The 21604-nt window shown below is 36.0% G+C and overlaps 2 protein-coding genes and 1 long non-coding RNA gene across 6 annotated transcripts; 1 reads left to right on the forward strand and 2 right to left on the reverse strand.

The window, feature by feature from the left end:
* Positions 1-4093: 4093 nt before the first annotated feature.
* Positions 4094-5665, reverse strand: LOC140010287 (uncharacterized). The gene is made up of 3 exons (XR_011817591.1): positions 5537-5665; positions 4721-4851; positions 4094-4278 (listed from the first exon to the last, which is right to left on the reverse strand). It is a non-coding gene; the product is annotated as an uncharacterized lncRNA (long non-coding RNA).
* A 1081-nt stretch (positions 5666-6746) lies between these two features.
* LOC113701187 (calcium-dependent protein kinase 18-like) lies at positions 6747-14131 on the forward strand. The gene is made up of 12 exons (XM_027221714.2): positions 6747-7611; positions 9074-9204; positions 9309-9350; positions 9467-9578; positions 9662-9740; positions 10201-10370; positions 10815-10941; positions 12133-12248; positions 12345-12452; positions 12626-12688; positions 13099-13272; positions 13625-14131. The coding sequence occupies exons 1-12, from the start codon at positions 7192-7194 to the stop codon at positions 13793-13795; spliced, it is 1713 nt and encodes a 570-aa protein (XP_027077515.2). The 5' UTR covers positions 6747-7191; the 3' UTR covers positions 13796-14131.
* A 503-nt stretch (positions 14132-14634) lies between these two features.
* Positions 14635-21547, reverse strand: LOC140010453 (uncharacterized). Of its 4 annotated transcripts, XM_072057514.1 has the most exons (6): positions 21294-21547; positions 21131-21176; positions 18590-18728; positions 16409-16530; positions 15111-15788; positions 14635-15011 (listed from the first exon to the last, which is right to left on the reverse strand). In XM_072057514.1, the coding sequence occupies exons 5-6, from the start codon at positions 15627-15629 to the stop codon at positions 14970-14972; spliced, it is 561 nt and encodes a 186-aa protein (XP_071913615.1). In that variant the 5' UTR covers positions 15630-15788; positions 16409-16530; positions 18590-18728; positions 21131-21176; positions 21294-21547; the 3' UTR covers positions 14635-14969. The 4 variants fall into 4 exon arrangements, with proteins under 4 accessions (XP_071913615.1, XP_071913617.1, XP_071913614.1 ...); XM_072057516.1 differs by lacking the exon at positions 18590-18728 and having other exon boundaries at positions 15111-15782; XM_072057513.1 differs by lacking the exon at positions 18590-18728.
* Positions 21548-21604: the final 57 nt, after the last annotated feature.

Consider the following 21604-nt stretch of genomic DNA (forward strand, 5'->3'; position numbering starts at 1 on the left):
TACTTGAAAGCGTTGGAAAAGGCCGTGAGTCAGATACTCAAGATCGTGTTCATATTAATCTGAAGAAAATTTAACAAAGAAAGATTCCACAAGCAAATGATTAAGCATCACTCTATTTGTCTTCAATAATGTGCTGTCAACACAGATTTTGTTGTGTCTTAGGACACGGTGGAGTGCTAGCTCCACCAACTGAGGCAATGATTAACCACTTACCTTTTGTTTCCAAACCCTCTTTAGCTACTCAATCATACCCGGATCCAGGGCCGTTTCGGAAGGTGTAACACAATTTATACACGGTATAATATTATCTGTACAAAGTGTAACAATAGGATAACAGCGAGTAACACTAGAATAACATTTTTGTGGGTTCCACACGGTGTGAAAATCGAATTACAAGGAGTAATCTGAGCCACACAAATTTTTTTTAACCTAATCATGACCGTGAACCTTCCGAAACGATCGTCTCTGACAACCGTTCCAGCCCCTCCTCCATCGTACCTCCTCCTAAAAGCCCCTAAAAAGCTGTCTTGCTTTTGCTGGTTGAAATTCGCAGATAATAATAAGGAAAAAAAAAATGCTGGCAATCAACACGGAGTTTCGTATAAAATGTGATCATCAAGATTCAACGTCTAAAATCTTGACGTGTTTTGAATCATAGATATGGACGGGAAATAACAACAATTGCCAAAACAATTTCGGCAGCCAAAATGGCCTATATAAATGACTGAAAACCAAATATTAGTCAAACACATTAGTATTATTTTTTTGCTTAAGATTAGTATTCAGGTTAAGTTTAATGTATTGGGTTATGGCGTTGGCCAAATGAGATTTACCGTACAGTTCTTGAATGGAAGGAAATGGAAGTCTACTAGTTCTATTTTTATTCAACCAGTCATGGTAAACTCGTACATGAGCTTTGAAAATAGAAATAGAAAGAGGAATAGTTATTCTAGCAAAAAAGTGCTTCAATTTCTACGAATATTACCGTGTGAAATGTGAATATGCTTCTTCGTTTACTTATACAGGAGTGGTACTTGTTTTCGTGTGATATTGCTACACTAGCTTGTTTCCTTGGTTCTTTTCCTATTCTGTATTCGGCAGCTCTTCCAATAACTTGTCATCCATTTTCTATACATGAGAATCACGGAAATGACAAATATAAAACTGTTAAAATAGTAGTGTTCTTACAGTCAATGAAGGGGACTCAGACAATGAATTCTTTTACATTAAGTTGTCAATTTCCTACAGCAACCGGCATCCCAACTGACATTGATGCGGGTTACCTAGTCAACTCCTCTTATTAAGAAATACCCAGAAGTTTGACTAGTTCCTTTTAATTTCTTTTCCAGGCATCAAGTATCCAAGGTTCAACAAATTGCAATGGTGGAAGAGACATAAATTTGAGTTTCAGAGACCCTTTTGCAATACCATTTCCGTGAAGGTAATTAGAAGAGAGTGTTGAATCTCCTCAATGAGAAACAAAAGTGTGAAATTATTGGATTAAGCTATCTTAAAAACATGGGGAGATATTTAATTGCTATTTATATGGATTGAACTCTAATAGCTCGACCATATAATTGGTTTATATTATATTATTGTTTTCTAGCTTTGACGTAAAATTTCTCTGAATTAATGATGATGAAGTGTGAACCATAACTTGAAGCGTGAGTGGCTAAATAGAGAGTGTGAAGATAGAAAGATAACCTTCTTCTTGTCGTTTTCTTCTTTGAATATATGCGAATGGTTTTCAACTATTACAGTCCATTAGCACTTGCAAGCGCCTCCTACACTCCGGAGTAGAAAACATATTTAGAGATGCAGATGAGTGGAACTTAATCGAATAACTCGCGGATCAAAGCTCGAGGTCGAACTTAAGTTGATCCGGTTCGAATTATTTGATGAATCAAGTTCAGACTTAATACATGAAGGTTGAAACTACAAGAAAATTCTACCCCTTCAATTTGGGTGCTACGCGTTGGTTTTATATAACCATCCCACTTTTAAACAACATGCAACAACTATAGTTGAACTCAACATGGAACGATGATGGTTGAATCAAATTTAAATCATATCACATTACATGAATTTAAACTTGTAATTCAAATTATGCACACGTGGTATTTATTTATAATTATTTGTGTAAAAAAATCACTATATTTTTGGTATATAAGAAGTTAAATCTATACTTATACGTGTAATTTATTGTAATTAAGAGCAATGAAATGTGAATTTGGATTTAATATCACGGATAATGTTTCTCGAGCTCTCGTTCTCAATCCTTTTTTTTTTTTTTTTGATAATGATAATATTTGTATAATCTAATCTATCATATTTTAAAGAAAAGGGAGCGTAAAAAGACTGTGCAAGAGACTCACGGACATGCTGCAGATCTGGCTAGACCGAAGTAACACAGCTAAAGAGCTCTCGTTGTCAATCATTGTAGTGGAACGCGAAAACTTTGGGACTGAGCCAACTTGATCGTACTGCAGATTTTTTGAAGGAGTCATGAAGAGACCTGGTCAATTCTTATATGTCGACAATTAGTGATCCAAATGCAGCAATTTGAGAGTTGAAACTTTAAGCTGTAAATAATACACCTTTCTCACTTTTTTTTTTGGTAATAAAAGGGACTATATATTAAACAAACTTAAGTTATAGGTACAAAATGAGAGAAATAAATTCCTTTAAGATCTGCATCTACTAAACTTCTGAAAGTATAAAGAACACTTTCATAGCACACAAAATTCACGTCTTGTTGAGCGTCCAATTTTGCCAATATGTCATCACCCTGATTTGCTTCTCGATAAGCATTTCTAAGTGTCAGCACACCATTCTCATTATTGAGCCTGAATGAACGATGTCTGATGATCAAACACGGTAGTCCAGAGGGGACTACCTTTTTCTTTTCTTTTTTTTCCCAGAGGGGATTACTTGTTAGCAGGGACGGGATAATTTGTCATCAGTAATTGTTATATGGAAAAAAAAAAATCATTTGACAAAAACTCATCACATTAAAGATGAACCCCAAAAAGAAAAAAAAATTCACAATTATCTCGAAAAAGAGAACCCAACAAGTGTACACAAGTAGAATAATGGAAGATACTACTAATTATTACATCAACCCAAAACTTTTTACATGGAGACATTCAGCAAATTATGCTGTTGTCCTGCTAAACATTTTTCTCATTGCATATTTCAGTCCATTCATTAGAAAGTAATAAAAAATCGAAGCAAAAGAATCCAGGCTGAACACTTTGAAGGGCTCACTCATCTTTCTTGGTCGTGTTGAAAACCCTTCAAAAATTAAGCAAAAGGTCAAATTTATTACCAAAAACAATTGACTTGGTCCTAAGGTATAAAATGGAGATACCTCAAGAATATTACCCCATTTACCCGCATGTTATTTAGAATTTTTTTCGAACATGAAAAAGCTATAAAAAGGTATACTAAAATGGGTAAGCATATCCTTTTTTTTTTTTGGAAAAAAATTTTCCCCATACCTTTTTCCGGCTTCAAGAAAGAAAACAACTACATCTGATTGTATTTTATGTTATTGATAAGATTATCGAACAGGACACAAGAGGGTCTTGATTAATTAATTGTAAATAACGAGCTAACCCTCTTCTTAGCAGCTGCTCAAGACGCTTGGTTCGTTTCACTCCATTTTCCTAATTCACACACGAGAATTAAGAATGTAATGCAGTATACATACAAAACAAATTTTTTTTAAAAAGAAATATAATATTAAAGTTGTTAACAAAATTCAAACATAAACAAAATTCTGAGTTCAAATTTGATGTGCATAATTTTGCAATTGAAACATCGGTTGCAAATTTTTAAGCTAAGTTGAAAATATTTTTCTTTTCTGTAAAGAAAAATGTTTTCAATACGTGTCGAATATAAAAGTCAAAGAAGAAATGAATAAAGATTAAGAAATTTGGTCGAATTCAATAGTACTTATAAAAACTTTTAAGTACTACTAATGTGACAGCCCCACCTCCCCCTAAGGCGAATCAGAGGGTTCGGCGGGTCACCTGTCCAACTCTCGCCGGAACTCACTCACTACAAACCTCAAACAAAATGCAATATAAATCTCAAATTTTACATCAAATTCTCCAAGAATTACATATTATAAGCGAAGCGTCCACGCTTTCGCTGTGCCACTCTGATCCTTGATACCAGCTATTATACAGAAGGAATTCTAAATTCAAACTATACATGAGATAGTCCATCCGATCACATGAATAAGTATTACAAGTCCTTCCTTCACCACGAGCCCTATGGAGGGGAATAAAATAGTTTTGGGGTGAGCTAAAAACTCAGCGAGTAACCATTAAAATCAGTAAACAAATATATTTCACAATAATGTATTTCGATGATGTCATGATTCAAGTATCAAATGTACGTATTTTTGCTCTTGTGAGCCAGTGAAATCATTGCACTTAAACACCCAACGCTCAAATAGATTATTTAACAATAAACAATAAGGAGGAGCAACGTTGGTGCTCCAGATCATGCCACGAACTCACGAAAGTGGTGGAGACGTTGGCTCCAGGTAAATAGTAGAGGAGACGTTGGTGTTCAGCACAAGACTCTCCAAGTACTCATTTAAGTCAAATCATGTCATGGAGTCACATGCCAGCATACATGATATGCAAACGAAAAAATAATGCAAGAAACATTTCAAAAGTAACTTTGGAAACAGTTTAGGGTCACTCACCTCCACGGCTCAGGAATCATCCATCATATCTCATTACCTTGCCCAAGTCGAAACCCTAAATCACAAACTCAAAGCAATCGTATACTTTATAAGTTTGGACAGCATTTTCCCATAAGTGCTTCATTTCCAACCTACAAGCAACACCAATTCATCTCAAATCAACCACATACACATCATAAACTATCAAATACACCGTTCGGCACAATATCCATAACTGAAGCTATCCTTATCGGATTGAAACGAATCTTATGGCGTTTCGAAACCAAGACATATACCTACATTTCTTATGAAGATCTCAGAAGCCAAATCATGCATTTTCATGGTCAAAAACGGAAAACTCCACGAAAATAGAAATCTGGGCGCAAAACAGGGTTCATGAACAGTCAAGGGTATTTTGGTCATTTCACATGCTACAGTACTTGGATTGAGCTGCAATTTTTTAGGCAACTAGTTAACACCATTTGCTACAACTTTCATGTTTTAACCTAAGCCTGATTCGGCCTCTAACATGCTTAAATAAATCCGGTCAGAACAGGGCATATTCAAAACCCTAACTTGAAATTTCCGCATAAAATCGAATTTTTTTGCAAATAATCGTAACTAACATATACAAGTTTCATTTTACACCATTACAAGCCATCATAGCATGATTAAATCATGATCATCATATAAAATCAGAAAAATCTCCAATAAAATCCGAAATTGAGCTAACTTCACTTTAATCCATAAAATCTTCCATAAAATCACATCTTTAACCAACACAAACCATTAATTTGACATCATCAAGACCAAAGAAGGAATCCATTAGCTACTCACCTTGGAACCTCAAGAAAAGAAGCAACTTAGCACCACTTTCTTCCAAACCACTTCACAACAAACCTCACAACTACTAAACTAAGGATTTTCATGGAGAAATTGGAAATTTAAACGGTTGATTTGCTAGATCCAAGCAAGAAATTGAAGAAACAAGTTGAGAGCTTTCTTTCCTTTTCTTGTAGAGAGAGAGAGTCGGCCAGGAGGAGCTAAAATGAAGAGATATTTTGATCAAAATTAGTTTTAAGAAGGTATAAATATCTTGATCAAAAGTCCAAGGGTGAATTGGATGGTGATACTTGTCACCTTTTGGTTTAAAACTTATCTTTTTGTCTCTCCAATACTAATTCATATAGGTAACATCTAATTATCTCTTAGCACCTTGTAAAATAATATCATTTAATACAAAACTCAAACAAGTTGTCAAAAATATATCGTTTTTACTGTATTAGCGGGTCCTACGTCTAAAATACACTTCAAACTCAACGTACACTAACTCACACTAGGAAGATGATTTTAAAACTGTACTTACTTGTAAAAATGCATAAAAAATTTAATATTTTCAAGGAAAGTATAAAATATAGTCAAAGAAATAAAATAATGCTGAGAAAATGTGAAAATTTTTGGGTCCTCACAACTAATATCTTACAAAAAAAAGAAAAAATGAAACTTGACTATATAAAAAAAAAAGAATATTACATGCGCTGTTAATGTCTACACGGTTCAAAATGATCTCCACACAACTATCAGTTAATGAATGCATTACTAAATTTAAAACATGGTATTAATCCACTCAACCCCTTGATAAATAATTGATATCCCCACCCACATTTAAGAACCCATGCTTTTCCTTAAAAAAAAAAAGAACCCATGCTTCAAATAAAAACATGTCTCTTGACTTGACATGAGTCCGATATTTAGATGAGATTTCAGGTCAGGACAGACCATATCAATAAGTATACAACTACTCCTATATTTTCCTTTTATTTTTTGGGTGGTAATCCAAGTAACATAACAAACATAAAAGTTTGAGCTGGTAATCCAAAGCCAAAAGTAATTAAATCATACTACTATTTTTCCTATAGCTAGCTTTTTTTTTATTTTGATAAAGGTAATTTTCTGTATGTTTGTTTTAAATTTATAGCAAGATGGAAATAAGAGCTTCAAAAAAAAATATTTCTTTCTTAGTCCAAATTTCCAAATCGACACAGATAGACAAAATGGGAAGCAAATCCAATCAGCGTTTTTGCCAACGCCAACTCTTCATCCCTGGCCCTTAGCCCGACTTCGCAGCTCCCTCCAATTTCTCTCTCATGACCGTCTTCCTTCCAAAAGTCTCTTTTGACCATCGACACCACCACCACCACGTCCCCCTCTCCTTCTTCCCTTCTTCCTCCAAACTTTCCTCCTGTAACCTGATTATTTTATTATCACCATTTCACATTTCTTCCCTTTCATATATATATATATACACACACACACCTTTTTCGCCTACATTTCCACCTATATATGTTGATCAATACTCATCTTTCTTAGAATTTCTTTTTCTTGGTCTTATTCTCTGTCCTTTGAATCCTTAAAACCCATTGAAAGGATTGGATAACGAAAAGGTGGGATTGAAGAAAAAGGCAGGATTTTTATTTATTTATTTTCTGAAAATGGGTAGCTGCTTTTCAACCACCAAGGTGAGTGGTTCTAACAGCAACACCCCGACCACCACCACCACCACCACCACCGTGAACCACCAGCAGCAGAATAGGAAGGTGTCCACCAAGGCAACCACCTCAGGTAATAACTCAGTGGCCTCAAAAGAACAGGAGTCGCATTATAAAGGAAAAGGAAGCCATCCTAATCAGCAGAAACAGAAGAATACAGAGCAGGGCAAAAAGCCCAGTTCTAGAAGGCAAGGAGGGGTTATCCCTTATGGAAAAAGAACAGATTTTGGGTATGATAAGGATTTCGATAGGAGGTATACGCTTGGGAAATTATTGGGTCATGGTCAATTTGGGTATACATATGTTGGCACAGATAAGTCTAATGGCGATCGTGTGGCGGTTAAGAGAATTGAGAAGAACAAGGTAACCTTTTATTTTCTTTACTTTTTTTTTGGGGGGGTTGGGGGAGGGGGGGGGGTTTGTTGTTGGCTTCGGCTTGGTGATAGATATTTATGGTCTTATTTTCCTTTGCCTTATCATTTTTCCTTGAAATGATATAATTAGAGACTTCATTTTCGCTGTTTGATTAGTACAGTCAGCTGCTTGATTTGATTGATTTGAGTTCATATTCTCTCCAATAAATGGTTTATTTTAGAGACTGTGTTAGCATCTTCTGATCTTTCAGAGAAAGTTGGATCCTTTTGGTTATCGGAATCAAGGATACCTTGAAACATCCTTATAAGTTCATGATGAAATATTCACCAGTGGAAGTTGGGATACCATACGTTCTAGAAGGGTATACTGCTACGACCTTTGCGATTCTGCTCCTTTCTTGATGATTTGAGGAGTATCTACTGTTTTGGTTGGCTCAATGGTCAAACTTTATTCTTCTGCTCATTGCCATTCAGTTGGTGATGTTGATGATTATGTTGTAATTGGAGTATTTACTTAGAATGAAGTCAGTGATAGTGAAGGTTTTTACGATTTTCATTAGTATTTCCCTAAATGAAAAATCAGCAGTTGGTTAAATAGTCGTGGATTAGGTGATTAACCCAGGGGAAAAAGGCTCTGAGATACTGCATGGTTTTGTGTGCTGAGGTGCTCCCTACTGGTGTTGGAACAACATGAGCTGGACTGGGTTGAAATTTGATAAAAATAAGTGTGAATGTGCTTGCCATGGATGATGACCTTCTTGGCTTGCTGTTTATTGGCTACACAATGATTCATAGCAGAAGGAAGCGCTATTTATTCATGATGTTAGCAGATATTTGAGATTCTTTTCCTTTTTGGCAGAAATTTGCGTAGATTCCATTTAGTGGATAATATCTCCCGCAAAAATAAAGTTCTTGTATGGGAAAAGAACGAATAGAAAGAGCAGTTATCTTAATGTATTTTTTCTGATTCCATGGCAGAGTGAAGCAGGAGAAGACTAGGAAAATCGTGTCAGCAATGAAGACATATTCTTATCATGCTGTAGAATCTCTGAAAATGGCAGTTAGTTAGTTAATTGTATGAGGACCTCAAAGCTAGAATAATTTCAGCTGTAGTAAAAGAATATTTTATTCAAATGAGAACCTTAATTCCTGGTAGTTTTCTGCTGCATGATGTTTCATGAGTCAAGCACAACAATGTCTATTTGTGGATGTGAATATGGTGATCCAGAACTTAAGGAACCCCTCTTTGCTTTGTATGGGTTTAAAACGAATAATCAAAAACGGATATGCTTCTTTTCTATGCACATTGATCATGTGACGTGCTTGATATCTTCCTGAATGTGCATCCACCAACACATATGTTTTACAGTCAACAGTGCTTTTATTTTTGAAATTTAATGAGCTTTGGGCACCATTTTGTACTCTGAAATCAACTGATGCATTTTTCTTAGATGGTTCTTCCAATTGCTGTTGAAGATGTCAAACGAGAAGTAAGGATATTAAAAGCTTTAGCTGGCCATGAGAATGTTGTGCAATTCTATAATGCATTTGAGGATGATTCTTACGTATATATAGTGATGGAGTAAGTTTTATTTTGGAGCAGTATTTTACACGGAAGTTTTTCTTTCTTTTTTCTCCCTGGTAGTAATGTTAGTTAACTGAGTTCTTGATTTTTATTGATTTTAGGTTGTGTGAAGGTGGAGAATTACTGGATCGTATTTTGTCCAAGTAAGCATCCTGAACTATTTAAACATGATTGTAGTTGAACCGGCTATGCTATATAATATGCATTCTTGATTAAGAAAGATGAGTGTAGGACTTAACCAAGAATTTCTTCTGATCAGAAAAGACAGCCGATATACTGAGAAAGATGCTGCAATAGTAGTACGTCAGATGCTAAAAGTTGCTGCTGAGTGTCATTTACATGGTTTGGTACACCGTGATATGAAGCCAGAGGTATTTGAAAGTTGCTAATTACCTGTCTGGTCCTATGCCATGTGATGTTGCTGCAGCTTCTTATTCATTATTGTCTCTTTTAGAACTTTCTTTTCAAGTCACCAAAGGTGGATTCATCCTTGAAAGCAACAGATTTTGGTCTTTCTGACTTCATCAGACCAGGTGATTAGATGTTCTTTTATTTTTTATTCAAAGTTTGAGATCTTATGTTTCTTGTTTCCCCTCGGAATAAAAAATCCAATTACAATACTGTCTGATGTACTTTCCTTTAGTTCTTTTTCTAATCAGAGCTTTGATGGTCGAAGCTGGGTGGGACATTGATACGTATTTTTCCAGATTTTTTGGCTTCTTTCATGCATATATTGCTTAGATACTCTTTTTACTTTTTGCTCAGTTTGAGTTTCTGGGTGTGGGGGTTGAATTAAATTTACAATGTCCTTTAAGTACAGAAAAGTTCTAGTATATAATGCAAAAACTGTCTTTGTCTTAATTTTCTATATGCTTGGTAGCATCTGGAAGATTTATATGTACATTCATTGTTTCGTTGTTTCCTTTTGTTTAAAAAATTTAGATTTGGTTATTTGTTTAGTATATCACCTAATCGACTAATGATCAAATCCAGGGAAGAAATTTCAAGACATTGTTGGTAGCGCGTATTATGTTGCTCCGGAAGTACTGAAGCGTAGATCGGGTCCTGAATCAGATGTATGGAGCATTGGCGTTATAACATACATTCTACTCTGTGGGAGGCGCCCCTTCTGGGACAAAACTGAGGATGGCATATTTAAGGAGGTAAGGATGCTGCAATATTTGCTATCTCTTTCCGTGGAATTGAAACTCATAACAATGATATCTCGACTTTATCCACCTTTAATACAGGTGTTATATAAAAAGTCTCAAGAATCTGGTTAAGTGGAATGAAAGCTCCCTCTTATTTCATTTTACTTTTTCTACAAGCCTAGTCTTTCCCGAGCCACATCCATAGATCATATTCCTCTGAAGCTTATTTGCTTCTCTCTCTCTCTCTCTGTCTTTTTTAGTTGATTTTTTATTCCTTCTTGCTTTCTGCTTCCACAAGAGAAGATTTTTACATTGAATTATTAGTTTTTTAAGGAATATTAGTATTGTTGGCTTTACAACATTTTTCTCTAATTTATGCTTTGTTATATTTTTGACAATTATATGTGCTATATTTGTTGTTACATGGCATGTAACTGTAGAGTCTAATACTTTCAGGTTCTCAGGAATAAACCTGATTTTCGTCGTAAACCGTGGCCAAGTATAAGCAACAGTGCTAGAGACTTTGTAAAGAAATTACTGGTGAAGGATCCTCGTGCCAGACTTACAGCTGCTCAAGCATTATGTATGTACTTTTATTCTGATTTTAAAACTTTGTGAGCTTCCTGTAATGCATTTTCATAGATAAGAAAACTTGAGAACAAAAGTTCCATTATTTATCATTGGCAGAAGACATAAAGCTGATCAATGTAGAATTGATTGGAATCAATTTTAGTGCATGCCTATCCCGTTTCACCTCCCTCCCTATCAGCAAATTTATAGACCAATATCAAAAATATTGTTTTGGCCCTTATTTTTGTGGGGCGGGGGGGGGGGGGAAGGAATTGGGGGTTGGGATGAAGAATGTGCTGCTTCAGTCTTTTAACTTTTCAGATTCTTCTGTTGACCTTTCTTTGTGACATTTTTGAAAAACAAACACTATAGTCAACCTTTATTCATGTAAAATACTGCAACTTATGAGAATTAGTGGCACAAAATGGGGTCTCGGTTCTGATGCTGTAGGTAGATGGTGTCACAACTTGTGTATTGTTCTTATTGCTTGCATAATCGCTAGTTAGTACAATTTACAGCTCTATTGAGCTTTATGGTCATAGCGTTGTAGTTTCATTCACTTGGATTTGGGTACCTAGAGATTGAAAGTCATACTTTAGTTTACGTAGGTCTTTTGGTATCTTATTATGGATATGTTATTGATGTTTGAGCTTAGCTTGTGTTCTACTGTTGTTCTTGAATGCATTCTTGCATATGCACTTTTACACATATAAGTCGCGTATTCAGGTTATCTCCAGAAGAGAATAATGAAAAAAAAAAATCAAGATTTTCAATGTTACCTTGTAAACCATCTTTGAGATGACAGGATAACAAGTAGATTCTTGTCGAATAAGCTTAAGGTAGTGCCCTGACATATGATAGTATGGGGCACAATGCAACTGTACGAGTTCTCGGTTTAATCGTATCTCATCCCAAACTCTAGATAATGGATAGCAGTCATTGAGTTTAACTTTTTGTTTATTTTGCGTGGTGCCGAATAAATATGACGAGCACTAATAATCATTTGAACATTTTTGCACCAAATATGACAGCATAAGATTCTATTTGAGACAAACAAGTGTGCTTTTCTGAATTTTTGGCTTGGGAAAGTCAAAACTGGAAACTTTAGTGGGCATTGAGATAATCAACATTTTGTCACCAAGTACATTTGTTGTGCGTCTTTTGCACTGTAAGATAATCTACTGACCTTAACCAATTTTTCCAGCTCATCCCTGGGTTCGAGAAGGAGGTGATGCATCGGAGATACCAGTTGATATTTCTGTTCTCTCCAACATGCGGCAATTTGTAAAGTACAGTCGTCTAAAACAGTTTGCACTAAGGGTAAGTCTCTTCTTGTCTCTTTATGATGGTATCAGAACCTATAATGACCAACTCGAAATGCACGTCTTATTATGAGGGTCTTTTATTGCTTTCCAGGCTTTGGCTAGCACACTTGATGAGGAGGAATTGGCTGATCTCCGCGATCAGTTTCATGCAATTGACGTGGACAAAAATGGATCTATAAGTCTTGAAGAAATGAGACAGGTATGTGCTTTGCAAGAGGAGGCAGAGAGTTTGTCCTTAAATTTCCTTACTATTATCAGTCTGATTAGCTTTATCATAAAAGTTGCTTTAAAAGGTTCTTCCTTAGAAATTTTTATGCACTACATTATCTTATGTTTCTTTCCTCATTCATAACTTCTTCAATTTCAACACAGGCCCTTGCCAAAGATCTTCCTTGGAAAATGAAGGATTCACGTGTTCTTGAGATTCTTCAAGCGGTAAGCCTGTTGACTTTGATTTATGGTAGCGAATAGCGGAATTTATTGACGCAGAAAATTTCCATAATTTTAACTTTCTGTTGCTCCTAAATCTACTAGTGCAAGATCCTTCCCGCATACGTATCAAACAGCTAAACAGATAAAGGATCGGGAACCAAATAGTTGATAGTTGTGGGATGGTCTCATTTTAATCTAGATAAGTAAGCATACATGCATGAATAAGTATAAAACTAGCTTCAAAAGGAATGCTTTTTGTTTGCTCATTGTTGTTTTAAGAAATTTCGCCCATTAGTCCATGTTTCAGAATTTGGTGTTCTTCTACTACCACACATGCTTACTTTTGTTGTGATTGTTATTGCTTTTCTGTGATGTTGATTGATAATCCAGCTTGTTCTCATCATCTGGAGCAGGTAGATAGCAACGCTGATGGGCTTGTGGACTTCTCAGAATTTGTTGCGGCCACTTTACATGTCCATCAGCTGGAGGAGCATAATTCAGAGAAGTGGCAACAGAGATCACAGGCTGCTTTTGACAAGTTTGATGTCGACAAGGATGGATACATAACACCAGATGAACTCAAAATGGTCAGCGTTTTGTGTTGTAACCTATTAAGTGACTAACGCTGTTATTCTCTCAATTGAGCATAAATCCAGAATCGAAGATTGAATCTTATGTTGCTTTGTCTGCTGCTCTCTATTACGTCTATTTGCATTTGCTGCCATATTGCCTTGGACAAAACTAGCATGTGTTCATCCATGGTTTTTATTGCTTCCTTGAAGCAAAGTTTGAGAGCAAAACATTTCTTTTATACTTTGTTCAAGCTGCTGCGACTTTTGGTGTCAAAAACAAAGAATGTCTGACATGCTTATATGTAAGCAAGTGGATGTGTATTTGATTTGTTGTTCGTTCGCTAACATGATATTTGTTGGCTTGCAGCACACGGGTTTACGAGGCTCTATAGACCCACTCTTAGAGGAAGCGGATATCGACAAAGACGGAAAGATAAGCTTAGCAGAATTTCGTAGACTGTTGAGAACTGCTAGTATGAGCTCACGAGTTGTCAGTAGCCCAACTGTAAATAAAGTTCCGCGGAAGTTAATAGCTTAATACAGTTTTGCATCTTTTGGTCGAATTGAGGATGTCAAAACAGTTGGATTTCATCTCACTTGTTAAAAATTGTTCGGCAAATCATCATATTTTACGTGTTCGCTCTCGCTCTCATGCTTTTGGAAGGTAGTTGTTAGAGGGACGTATGCAAAGTATCATTTGAAGGGCACCCCATGTAAAGCTGATTTTGGCCTTCCAAAAGAAAAGTCGGCTAGGTGTGAGGTGTATCTTTCCTGTACATTATATTTGTTAGCGTTATGAAGCACTGCTGCTTCCCGCATGATGTATCATATGGTGGTAAATTACTCAATAAGATATGATATGGTTGTCCGTGAACTGGGTGGGTACTACTGGCATGAGGTTTGTGTATTCAAGGAAGTTGTTGCCCTTTGAATCTCTAGCTCTCTCTTGATTTTCAATTTAACCTTCGAATTACATCTGTTTTACTGGTTCATAATTTTCTTCCTATCCCAGAACCCGTATAAAAGTAAATTTAAAGCAGAGGGGTTCTAAGGACTAGGATTACTGGGATAACAAATCTAAACCCCTCTTGAAATGGGAAACACTGAAGTCATTGGACGAAAAATGATTGATGGTCAAATGATTCCAAAATTCGCGTACACACACACACACTTATCACTAAACTAAGTTGGAAATATGTAATTGGTCTCACAATTGAACCATCCAGGAAATGACTTCTCCCAGGGTAGAAAAAGAATTAAAGAAACATTTCTGCTTGCTTGGTGTTCAGTGATGAAAAATCTTTATTTCGTGGTGCTATAATCATTACTTCATCGGGCATTTGATAACATAACTAGTAAAATATATAACAAAAGCAATACATAAGCACATTGCTAGACATCCATTCATGTAAGATAACATTAAGTCTAATATTCATGAACTAGAGTTTCTAACAAGCTTGTCTTTAGCTAAAGATGTCCAGCAAATTGCTAAGACTACAGCTTCATTTCTAGCCTCATATATTTGCATCTAAAGACTCAGCTATGTAGTCTTTACTATGTAGGACTCGGACTAGAAGATCACTGGGGAAAGAACAGGCTACCACAACATACATATATGCAGGCTATGGGGCTCATGATTAAATAACACAGTGAAATATTGTTGACAGTGCTTGGGGACCTTCAGAGGAAAGAACACTTCCTCAAATAATTGGCTAGTCCCTCAGTGGTCGCTTGCCCTTGTCTCGAGGCAATGGCTGTATCATGAAAGAGCAGTTTATGTTTCAGATTAAAGATGTTTCAGGTTTTGACATTTATGCACTACCATAAAGTTGTAGATATTATGTAACACAAACCTTCTGAGCTGTAGATCCTGGAATTGCAAGCTCCAAATCAGTTACCATATCAGGAATATCACCACTTTTCTCACCATTACCACTTCTGTCTTGACCAGATGATCCATTTCTGGCAATTTCCTTGCCAAAAATGCAAGGTGTTGAAGCATTCCTGGAAGATGGCTTATTGATGTGCGGAGTTGCAGCAGCTGAACGCAGGATCATCATCACACCAGGATCAGATGGGACAGCAGATTGATTTGCCAAAAAGGGCTTTGGATGCAGAGATGGAGTATGCCTTGGATATGGACCAGAGGAGACAGATTGAGCAACTGGATATGAAAATGCACAAGCCATGACAGCTGAAGGATCAATTGCAGATCTTGGAAACATGGATCTATGTCTTTGCTGGCGTTGCACTTCAAAAGCCCCAACATCAAATTGCAGAGAAGTCTTTTCTCTTAACTCTTTGTTCTCCTTTGCAAGCTTATTCAAGAACAACACTTTAGTTGACAGCAATTTAAGGATGTTTAAATCCATGAACAACACTGTTAGAAGTCATGACCTTTTTAATATCTTGACGAATTGCTGCTTGTTCAGACTGTAGTCTGCTGACTTCAGAAGCTAAATCTTTCAGTGCTTGGATTGGGCTGATAACGATCATTGCCTCGTCATTCTTGAGCCTAACTGAATCTGTATCTATTTATCAACAAGACACGCCACATATATTAAGGTATAAAAATGCTTCAAATTCTAATCTACACAGAAAGCGTACCAACCATGGGATTATTGTCCAAGGTCCACAGATGTAAAAACCATATATGAAGTCAATCTTCAATTACTCAACAATGATTTGGCCCAGACCAAATTGAATTATCCCAATACGAATTTTTAGAATGTCCATAAAACTATGCTTAGAGGAATTCAAAGGCATGTTCAGACATGCTAAAATGAAGAAGAAAAGTTGTACAATAATTTGATTAATCAATCAATTTAATATGCACATTTATGCTAAAGTAATGGTGCTACTGCCTGTTGACATGGTATCCTTCATCTAATCATACTCCCAAGTATCGAACTGCAAAGAAAAGGAGAACATCTGCTTCACCATGGAAAAGGATATAGAAGCTCTTTATTTTGATGAATGAACATAAACACTTGCATGAGTGCTACAGTATCAGGAAACTTTGTCCACGACGTTAGCACTTTGCAGGTTGAAAGAATAAACTTGAAACATCTTATGAGCTTAGGGAAGAAGACATGCTCTAAGGATGCAAAGTCTTCTTAAAAATGAAGGAAGAGGTTTAGAAACACTTTACCTAGTATATTTCCCAACTCTTGAAAATGCTCATTAAGCTCATTTCTTCTCAACTTTTTGCCATGTGCTTGGTGCCTTGTTTTTGCAACCACTGCACCGTTCGAATCTAAATCATCCTCTTGCCTGCAAAAATGTGAGTTGAAATATAAAGAGAATGATGAATAAATTGATTCTTGATACAAAACCTAGAAGTGACTGCAACATGTCCAGATTTAGAGCTGAAGATTTCCACATGGAAAAAGCGCAATCCAATGTGCTTTAGAAAAGACCAGTTAGAAGATAATAGGGAATGAGAGGACTAAAGAAATTTCTGCTATCTTTGCCTTGTAATGCTACTTTAAACATATCCCTTCTTCTCCTCTCCTCTGTAAGGTTTTAGTTACTAGATGGTAAAGTGGTGTTGAAATTTCTGAATAAAGTAGAAGGTAAATCTCCAGCATAATTTGTCAAAGTTCTTCCATGAAAAGAGCTTCCATCAAAGCTTTTGGTTTTTGACATCTCTAGTCCTGAGTGAGCATAAGGTGCCCACATTTAACTTTGAAATGTTAAAACAAAATGAGTCCAAATCAACCTCCTAAAACATTATTGTAGGTAAAAGTAGTTTGATTGCCCAAGTAAAAAGGTTCAATAATGGAACTTAGTCTTCCATCTTAGGAAGTATACATTGACTCCATGTAAAGAAAGAAACCTTCACTTTCCGTTCATATGTCGTTGAATGGAAACAACCTGAATGTGAAGACAAATTGGTAGCAGACAGATTTTCTGAATGTTTAAATTACTAATTAAATAATACAAGGGGGATAATAAACCAGCTAAGGCCCCAAAGTGCCGTGTTTGTTTTCAAAGAAAAGTCATTGTACTAAAATACAGCACTGGAAATTTGAATAGGGAAGACTTATCCTCAATTTCTTAACATGCAGAAGTTGGTGGAACCCGCAATCCCCAGTCCCACCACCCACACAACCCCTACCCCAAAAGAAAAGTTTTTACATGCATAAAATTGCAGAGAAATCAGAAAAGGCTACAACATAATCTCAAGAAAGAACAAAGTTACTATTTCGTCCCCAATAGATTGACAGACATAATCAAAGTCACAACTTCTTCATTCTACATTTTACAGGATCAAGCGATCTGAATTAAATGAAATGCCCAAAAAGAAAATGATTAAAGCAAATTGATGCACACATTCAACATTAAATTTCTTAGGACATTGTGTTTAATTCTTCAAAGGATAGAATTTTATGCAACATATTTCCCCTTCCCCAAAATTTCTCATCCACCATTACATCTGGAAATCACTTTGATACATGAATTCCTAGTATCTAGAGGATAGATATTATGTGTCCTATTCCTTTTCCCTGAAATTCTCACCCACCATTACCTCATGCAACCACCTTGATATGTGAATTCCTAGTAATGTTAACTTAGCACCTAAATGCAATTCTTCAGAGTTTGTGCAAGATTTACTAAGGTCCTCAAACATACAATTCCTCATCAATTCTTTACACTGTTAAGTTGTCATGAAGCTTTTGTGAAAAAGGATGTTCTGCATACATATCGAAGGCAATAGTGAATGCACGCCTATATCACATGCATTTCTTCTCCCAAGTTCGAGTTGAAAGTTAAACAAGGAAATAATACTTATATATAACTACCAGACAAAGCATATCTATTGCAATTGCTTTCAGCATGACTTTTATGTTGTTATACAGCACAAACATGTATAACAAGAGAACCCTACTTGTTATTGAAAATTCAAGACCCAAATAATCTAGTTGTAGTAGTTATGATCAACAATGGCGGAATAAATACTTAAACCAGAGGGAGATAGTCTCAAATCCAAATAGTAAGGGTATATGAAAAATTTCCAAATATTTCAGATTATTTACTTTCATATGAGATAGAGGGAAAAGAAAACACAAAAAGAAAGCAGTACAAAACTAAATAATTACTTGCTACCAGATTAAAGTGATAAGGGAGAAAAATCAGGGAGATTGTTAAAAAAGCAAAACATACTGAAAATGTCCAAAAGAATGTATCAAAGGCATCGTTTTCATCAGTACAACCCGCACACCATTATTTCTTTCACATCATATATTGTTGCTAGCACAAATAAATTAGTCACTATATCGCAAGCCTCCTGTTACTAAGAATAACTATACATATGAAAGAGCCATCAAACCTTCTCTTAGAGTCAGAGCTATATGGTCCAACACCAAGCCTCAGTTCTGCCAAGGCTCTTTTCTCCTCATTTCGAGAAGCATGGTCAAAACTTCTGTACGCTCCAATACCAAGCCTGAGTTCTGAAATGGCTCTTTTCACTTCATTTTGAGAAGACTGGTCAGAACTCTTAAGTATTGGATTGAGACTAATAGGTTCAAACACTTCCTTAAATATTTTCTCTCGATCCATTTGATGATATAAAAGCACGGTGTGAAGGCAAAGAAGATTCAGATGAATAAGGAGGCATTTGCTAGTAAAACACTTGGAAATCAATTTATTTCAACATCTTGATATGAATAACATGATCGAGGTATATAGTGATTTTGGAGTACCAAAAGGTTTACCACAATCCACTGCAAGAGTAAATGAAAGCCAGGTTCCAATAGTTTCCTTTGTCGCTACACCATCCTAGGCAACCTTCTCTTTGGAAGAGTCAACGCTAGTAAATACTCAATCTTTAAGTGCAATTGTCGTTCGTGATCAGTAACTTCCCGAAAACATGAGTTGGGAAGAAAATATTAATGAGGTGGTTACACAAGGAATCACTTTAAGATCTTTCCCTAGATTGGTATCACTTTAAGAGTTGATATTACATAAAAAATTATCAATGAATCGCAACTGCAACTCATATTAATACAAAACACAATGAGAAAACAAAGTCAGAATTTCATTTGCCATCACGTATATTTGTTCGTAAGCTGCAAAAACTGTTCCTACTTCACCAAATCACTGTCAGTCCAGTACCTAGCATGATTTGGTATCTATTATGAGAATACACAATCACAGGTAAAAGATCTTGTATCACTTCCACTGATCAAGATCTTATCTTAAGTCAACTTTTGCTCTATGATTTCCTAGAGGCAATTCTGTGAGGTACTTCGAAACACTAAGTTTAGAATCAAACTAATTTCTTAAATAATTGCCAAAATCCCAGTCATCCAGCCTAGTAGTATTCTGATAAGAAAAAAAAGAAAATCACAAGATCCCCTTCGAATACCTCAACACGGTGATTCAGCAAAAATAACAATCTCAACGATATATAACTTACATAAAAAATGCATCCGTATATGTGATCTTCTTGAGTCTATGGAAACTACATTTTACAGGCGTATTGTATTCATAGACACGATAAAGGTATATCAATAAATCAGTGAAAAAGTTTTACCACTAAGTACACATTTATGCTCGAGTGTGCTCGATTCTTTCTAATGTAGCATGCAGAGTGATTGAAGAATTATTACTGCTACTACTACTAATGGGGATAGGCAGTCAGGAGCTCAACCCCTAACCTCCTGCATTGTGGAGCAGGCATCCGACCACTTGGCTACCAGCCGAATGGCATGGTAGGATGATTGAACCTTAACATCGCATGAAAAAATTTATGGAATCATGCTTCATCAGAAATACTATCAGTTTAAAGTACTAGGAATGAAAAAAATTTATGGATCATCCTTCATCAGAAATACGCTATCAGTTTAAAGTACAATTATTAACTACAATTTTCTACTTCATGACTGCCTATGCACACTTATTTTCCTTTTCTTACTAGCACATAATTGCAGAACTTAAATACAGGATAGCATCGGTTGAAAGTGGAATTTTTATTAACAAAATCTTAGGGACATCATCCAACTAGCTGACATGGCCAACTCAAGATTTTGGCAAGATGTAATAGGATGTGTCCATTACAGTGAGAGATGATCTCTATACCAGGGATGTGATTTTGCTGCCTGAGCTGGATTATACATTCTAACCATGTCTTCTCTGGTGTGCTTATTTGACCAAAATCCTAACTTTTAACTCGATCACTACGATACCGTTTCTGAGATTCCCACTCTTCACTCATGATGCAACTTGATAACACTCAATTATACAACTTAGACATAGCAGCAGAAGCAGCACCATACACACTATCCAGCATTTGGCATCTCAATACCAATTCATTTACAAGAAGGTCACTACTTAAATGTTGATGATGGTAAAATGTGTGATGCATTGTGGAAATCTCTTTTCTAGCATAGAGCTCTTCTCAAGTTGACAAACTGTTTGACTAAGAATGAACAACCCCTTTTTATCCTGGGTCAATCCGCAATATCTACACTACTCCTAAGCTAAGGAGAGGGCTCAACTGGGCCAAGGTGGGCTAAGTGAGCAACTTGCATTCCAGTAATTTAGGCAGTTGTCAAAAATACAGAAACAAGGGGAAAAAAAAGTGCAATAAATCTTTCTATTATCGCGAGATTATTGCAAGTAGTCCAAAAAGGGAACGCTTCCTCAGAAACTATCCCATAATACCCATCTAATTCAGTATCCATGAAGAAATGGTGTAAACAGAAGACGGCGAAGAAGTATACAAGTAACTAAGCAAAAGTTGGAGCATGCAGCTTGTACCACAAGCCAATAACAAAACAAGAATTCGATAAGCATAAAAACTATAGTTAATTCAAGCCCAGATATGCTGACAACGATTACTTGTACAAAAAGGAGGATAACAACAAACCTGGAATCGCTAATGTCAGATTGACAATCAACCATCCAAGTTAAAGCTGTAATATTTAGTTTTCAGAGTGGAAATAGCAGAGAATTAGTGAGGCATTTTTGACAAGATAAAGGAAACTTTCAAGAAGGTTTCCCAAGAGGATTAAGATTGTCAGGAGGGTTACTTTGTATTCGTGGTTGATCCTGAATTTGACGTAGATTTTTGGGATTCTTGAATCCAGCAGTAGAGTTCCCTGGAATGGGAAGCTGGCATTTTTTGGGGCATCAGCAGCATTCAACAATGGAAAGAGCATGTCGTATCTGCTGATCTGGCTTTCAATTTCGGGTCGACCATTAGTACCATCCCAGGAGTTCATAGCCATACACAGACCAATTCCATTTTTTTCCCACACAATGATATTCTTAATATTAATTATTTTTTGGGCAAGAACTACTATTAATAATTAATTTATCCTACCAAAGAAACTGAATTCTT

The sequence above is a fragment of the Coffea arabica genome, chromosome 7c, assembly GCF_036785885.1.
Source record: "Coffea arabica cultivar ET-39 chromosome 7c, Coffea Arabica ET-39 HiFi, whole genome shotgun sequence".
Lineage (NCBI taxonomy): Eukaryota > Viridiplantae > Streptophyta > Magnoliopsida > Gentianales > Rubiaceae > Coffea > Coffea arabica.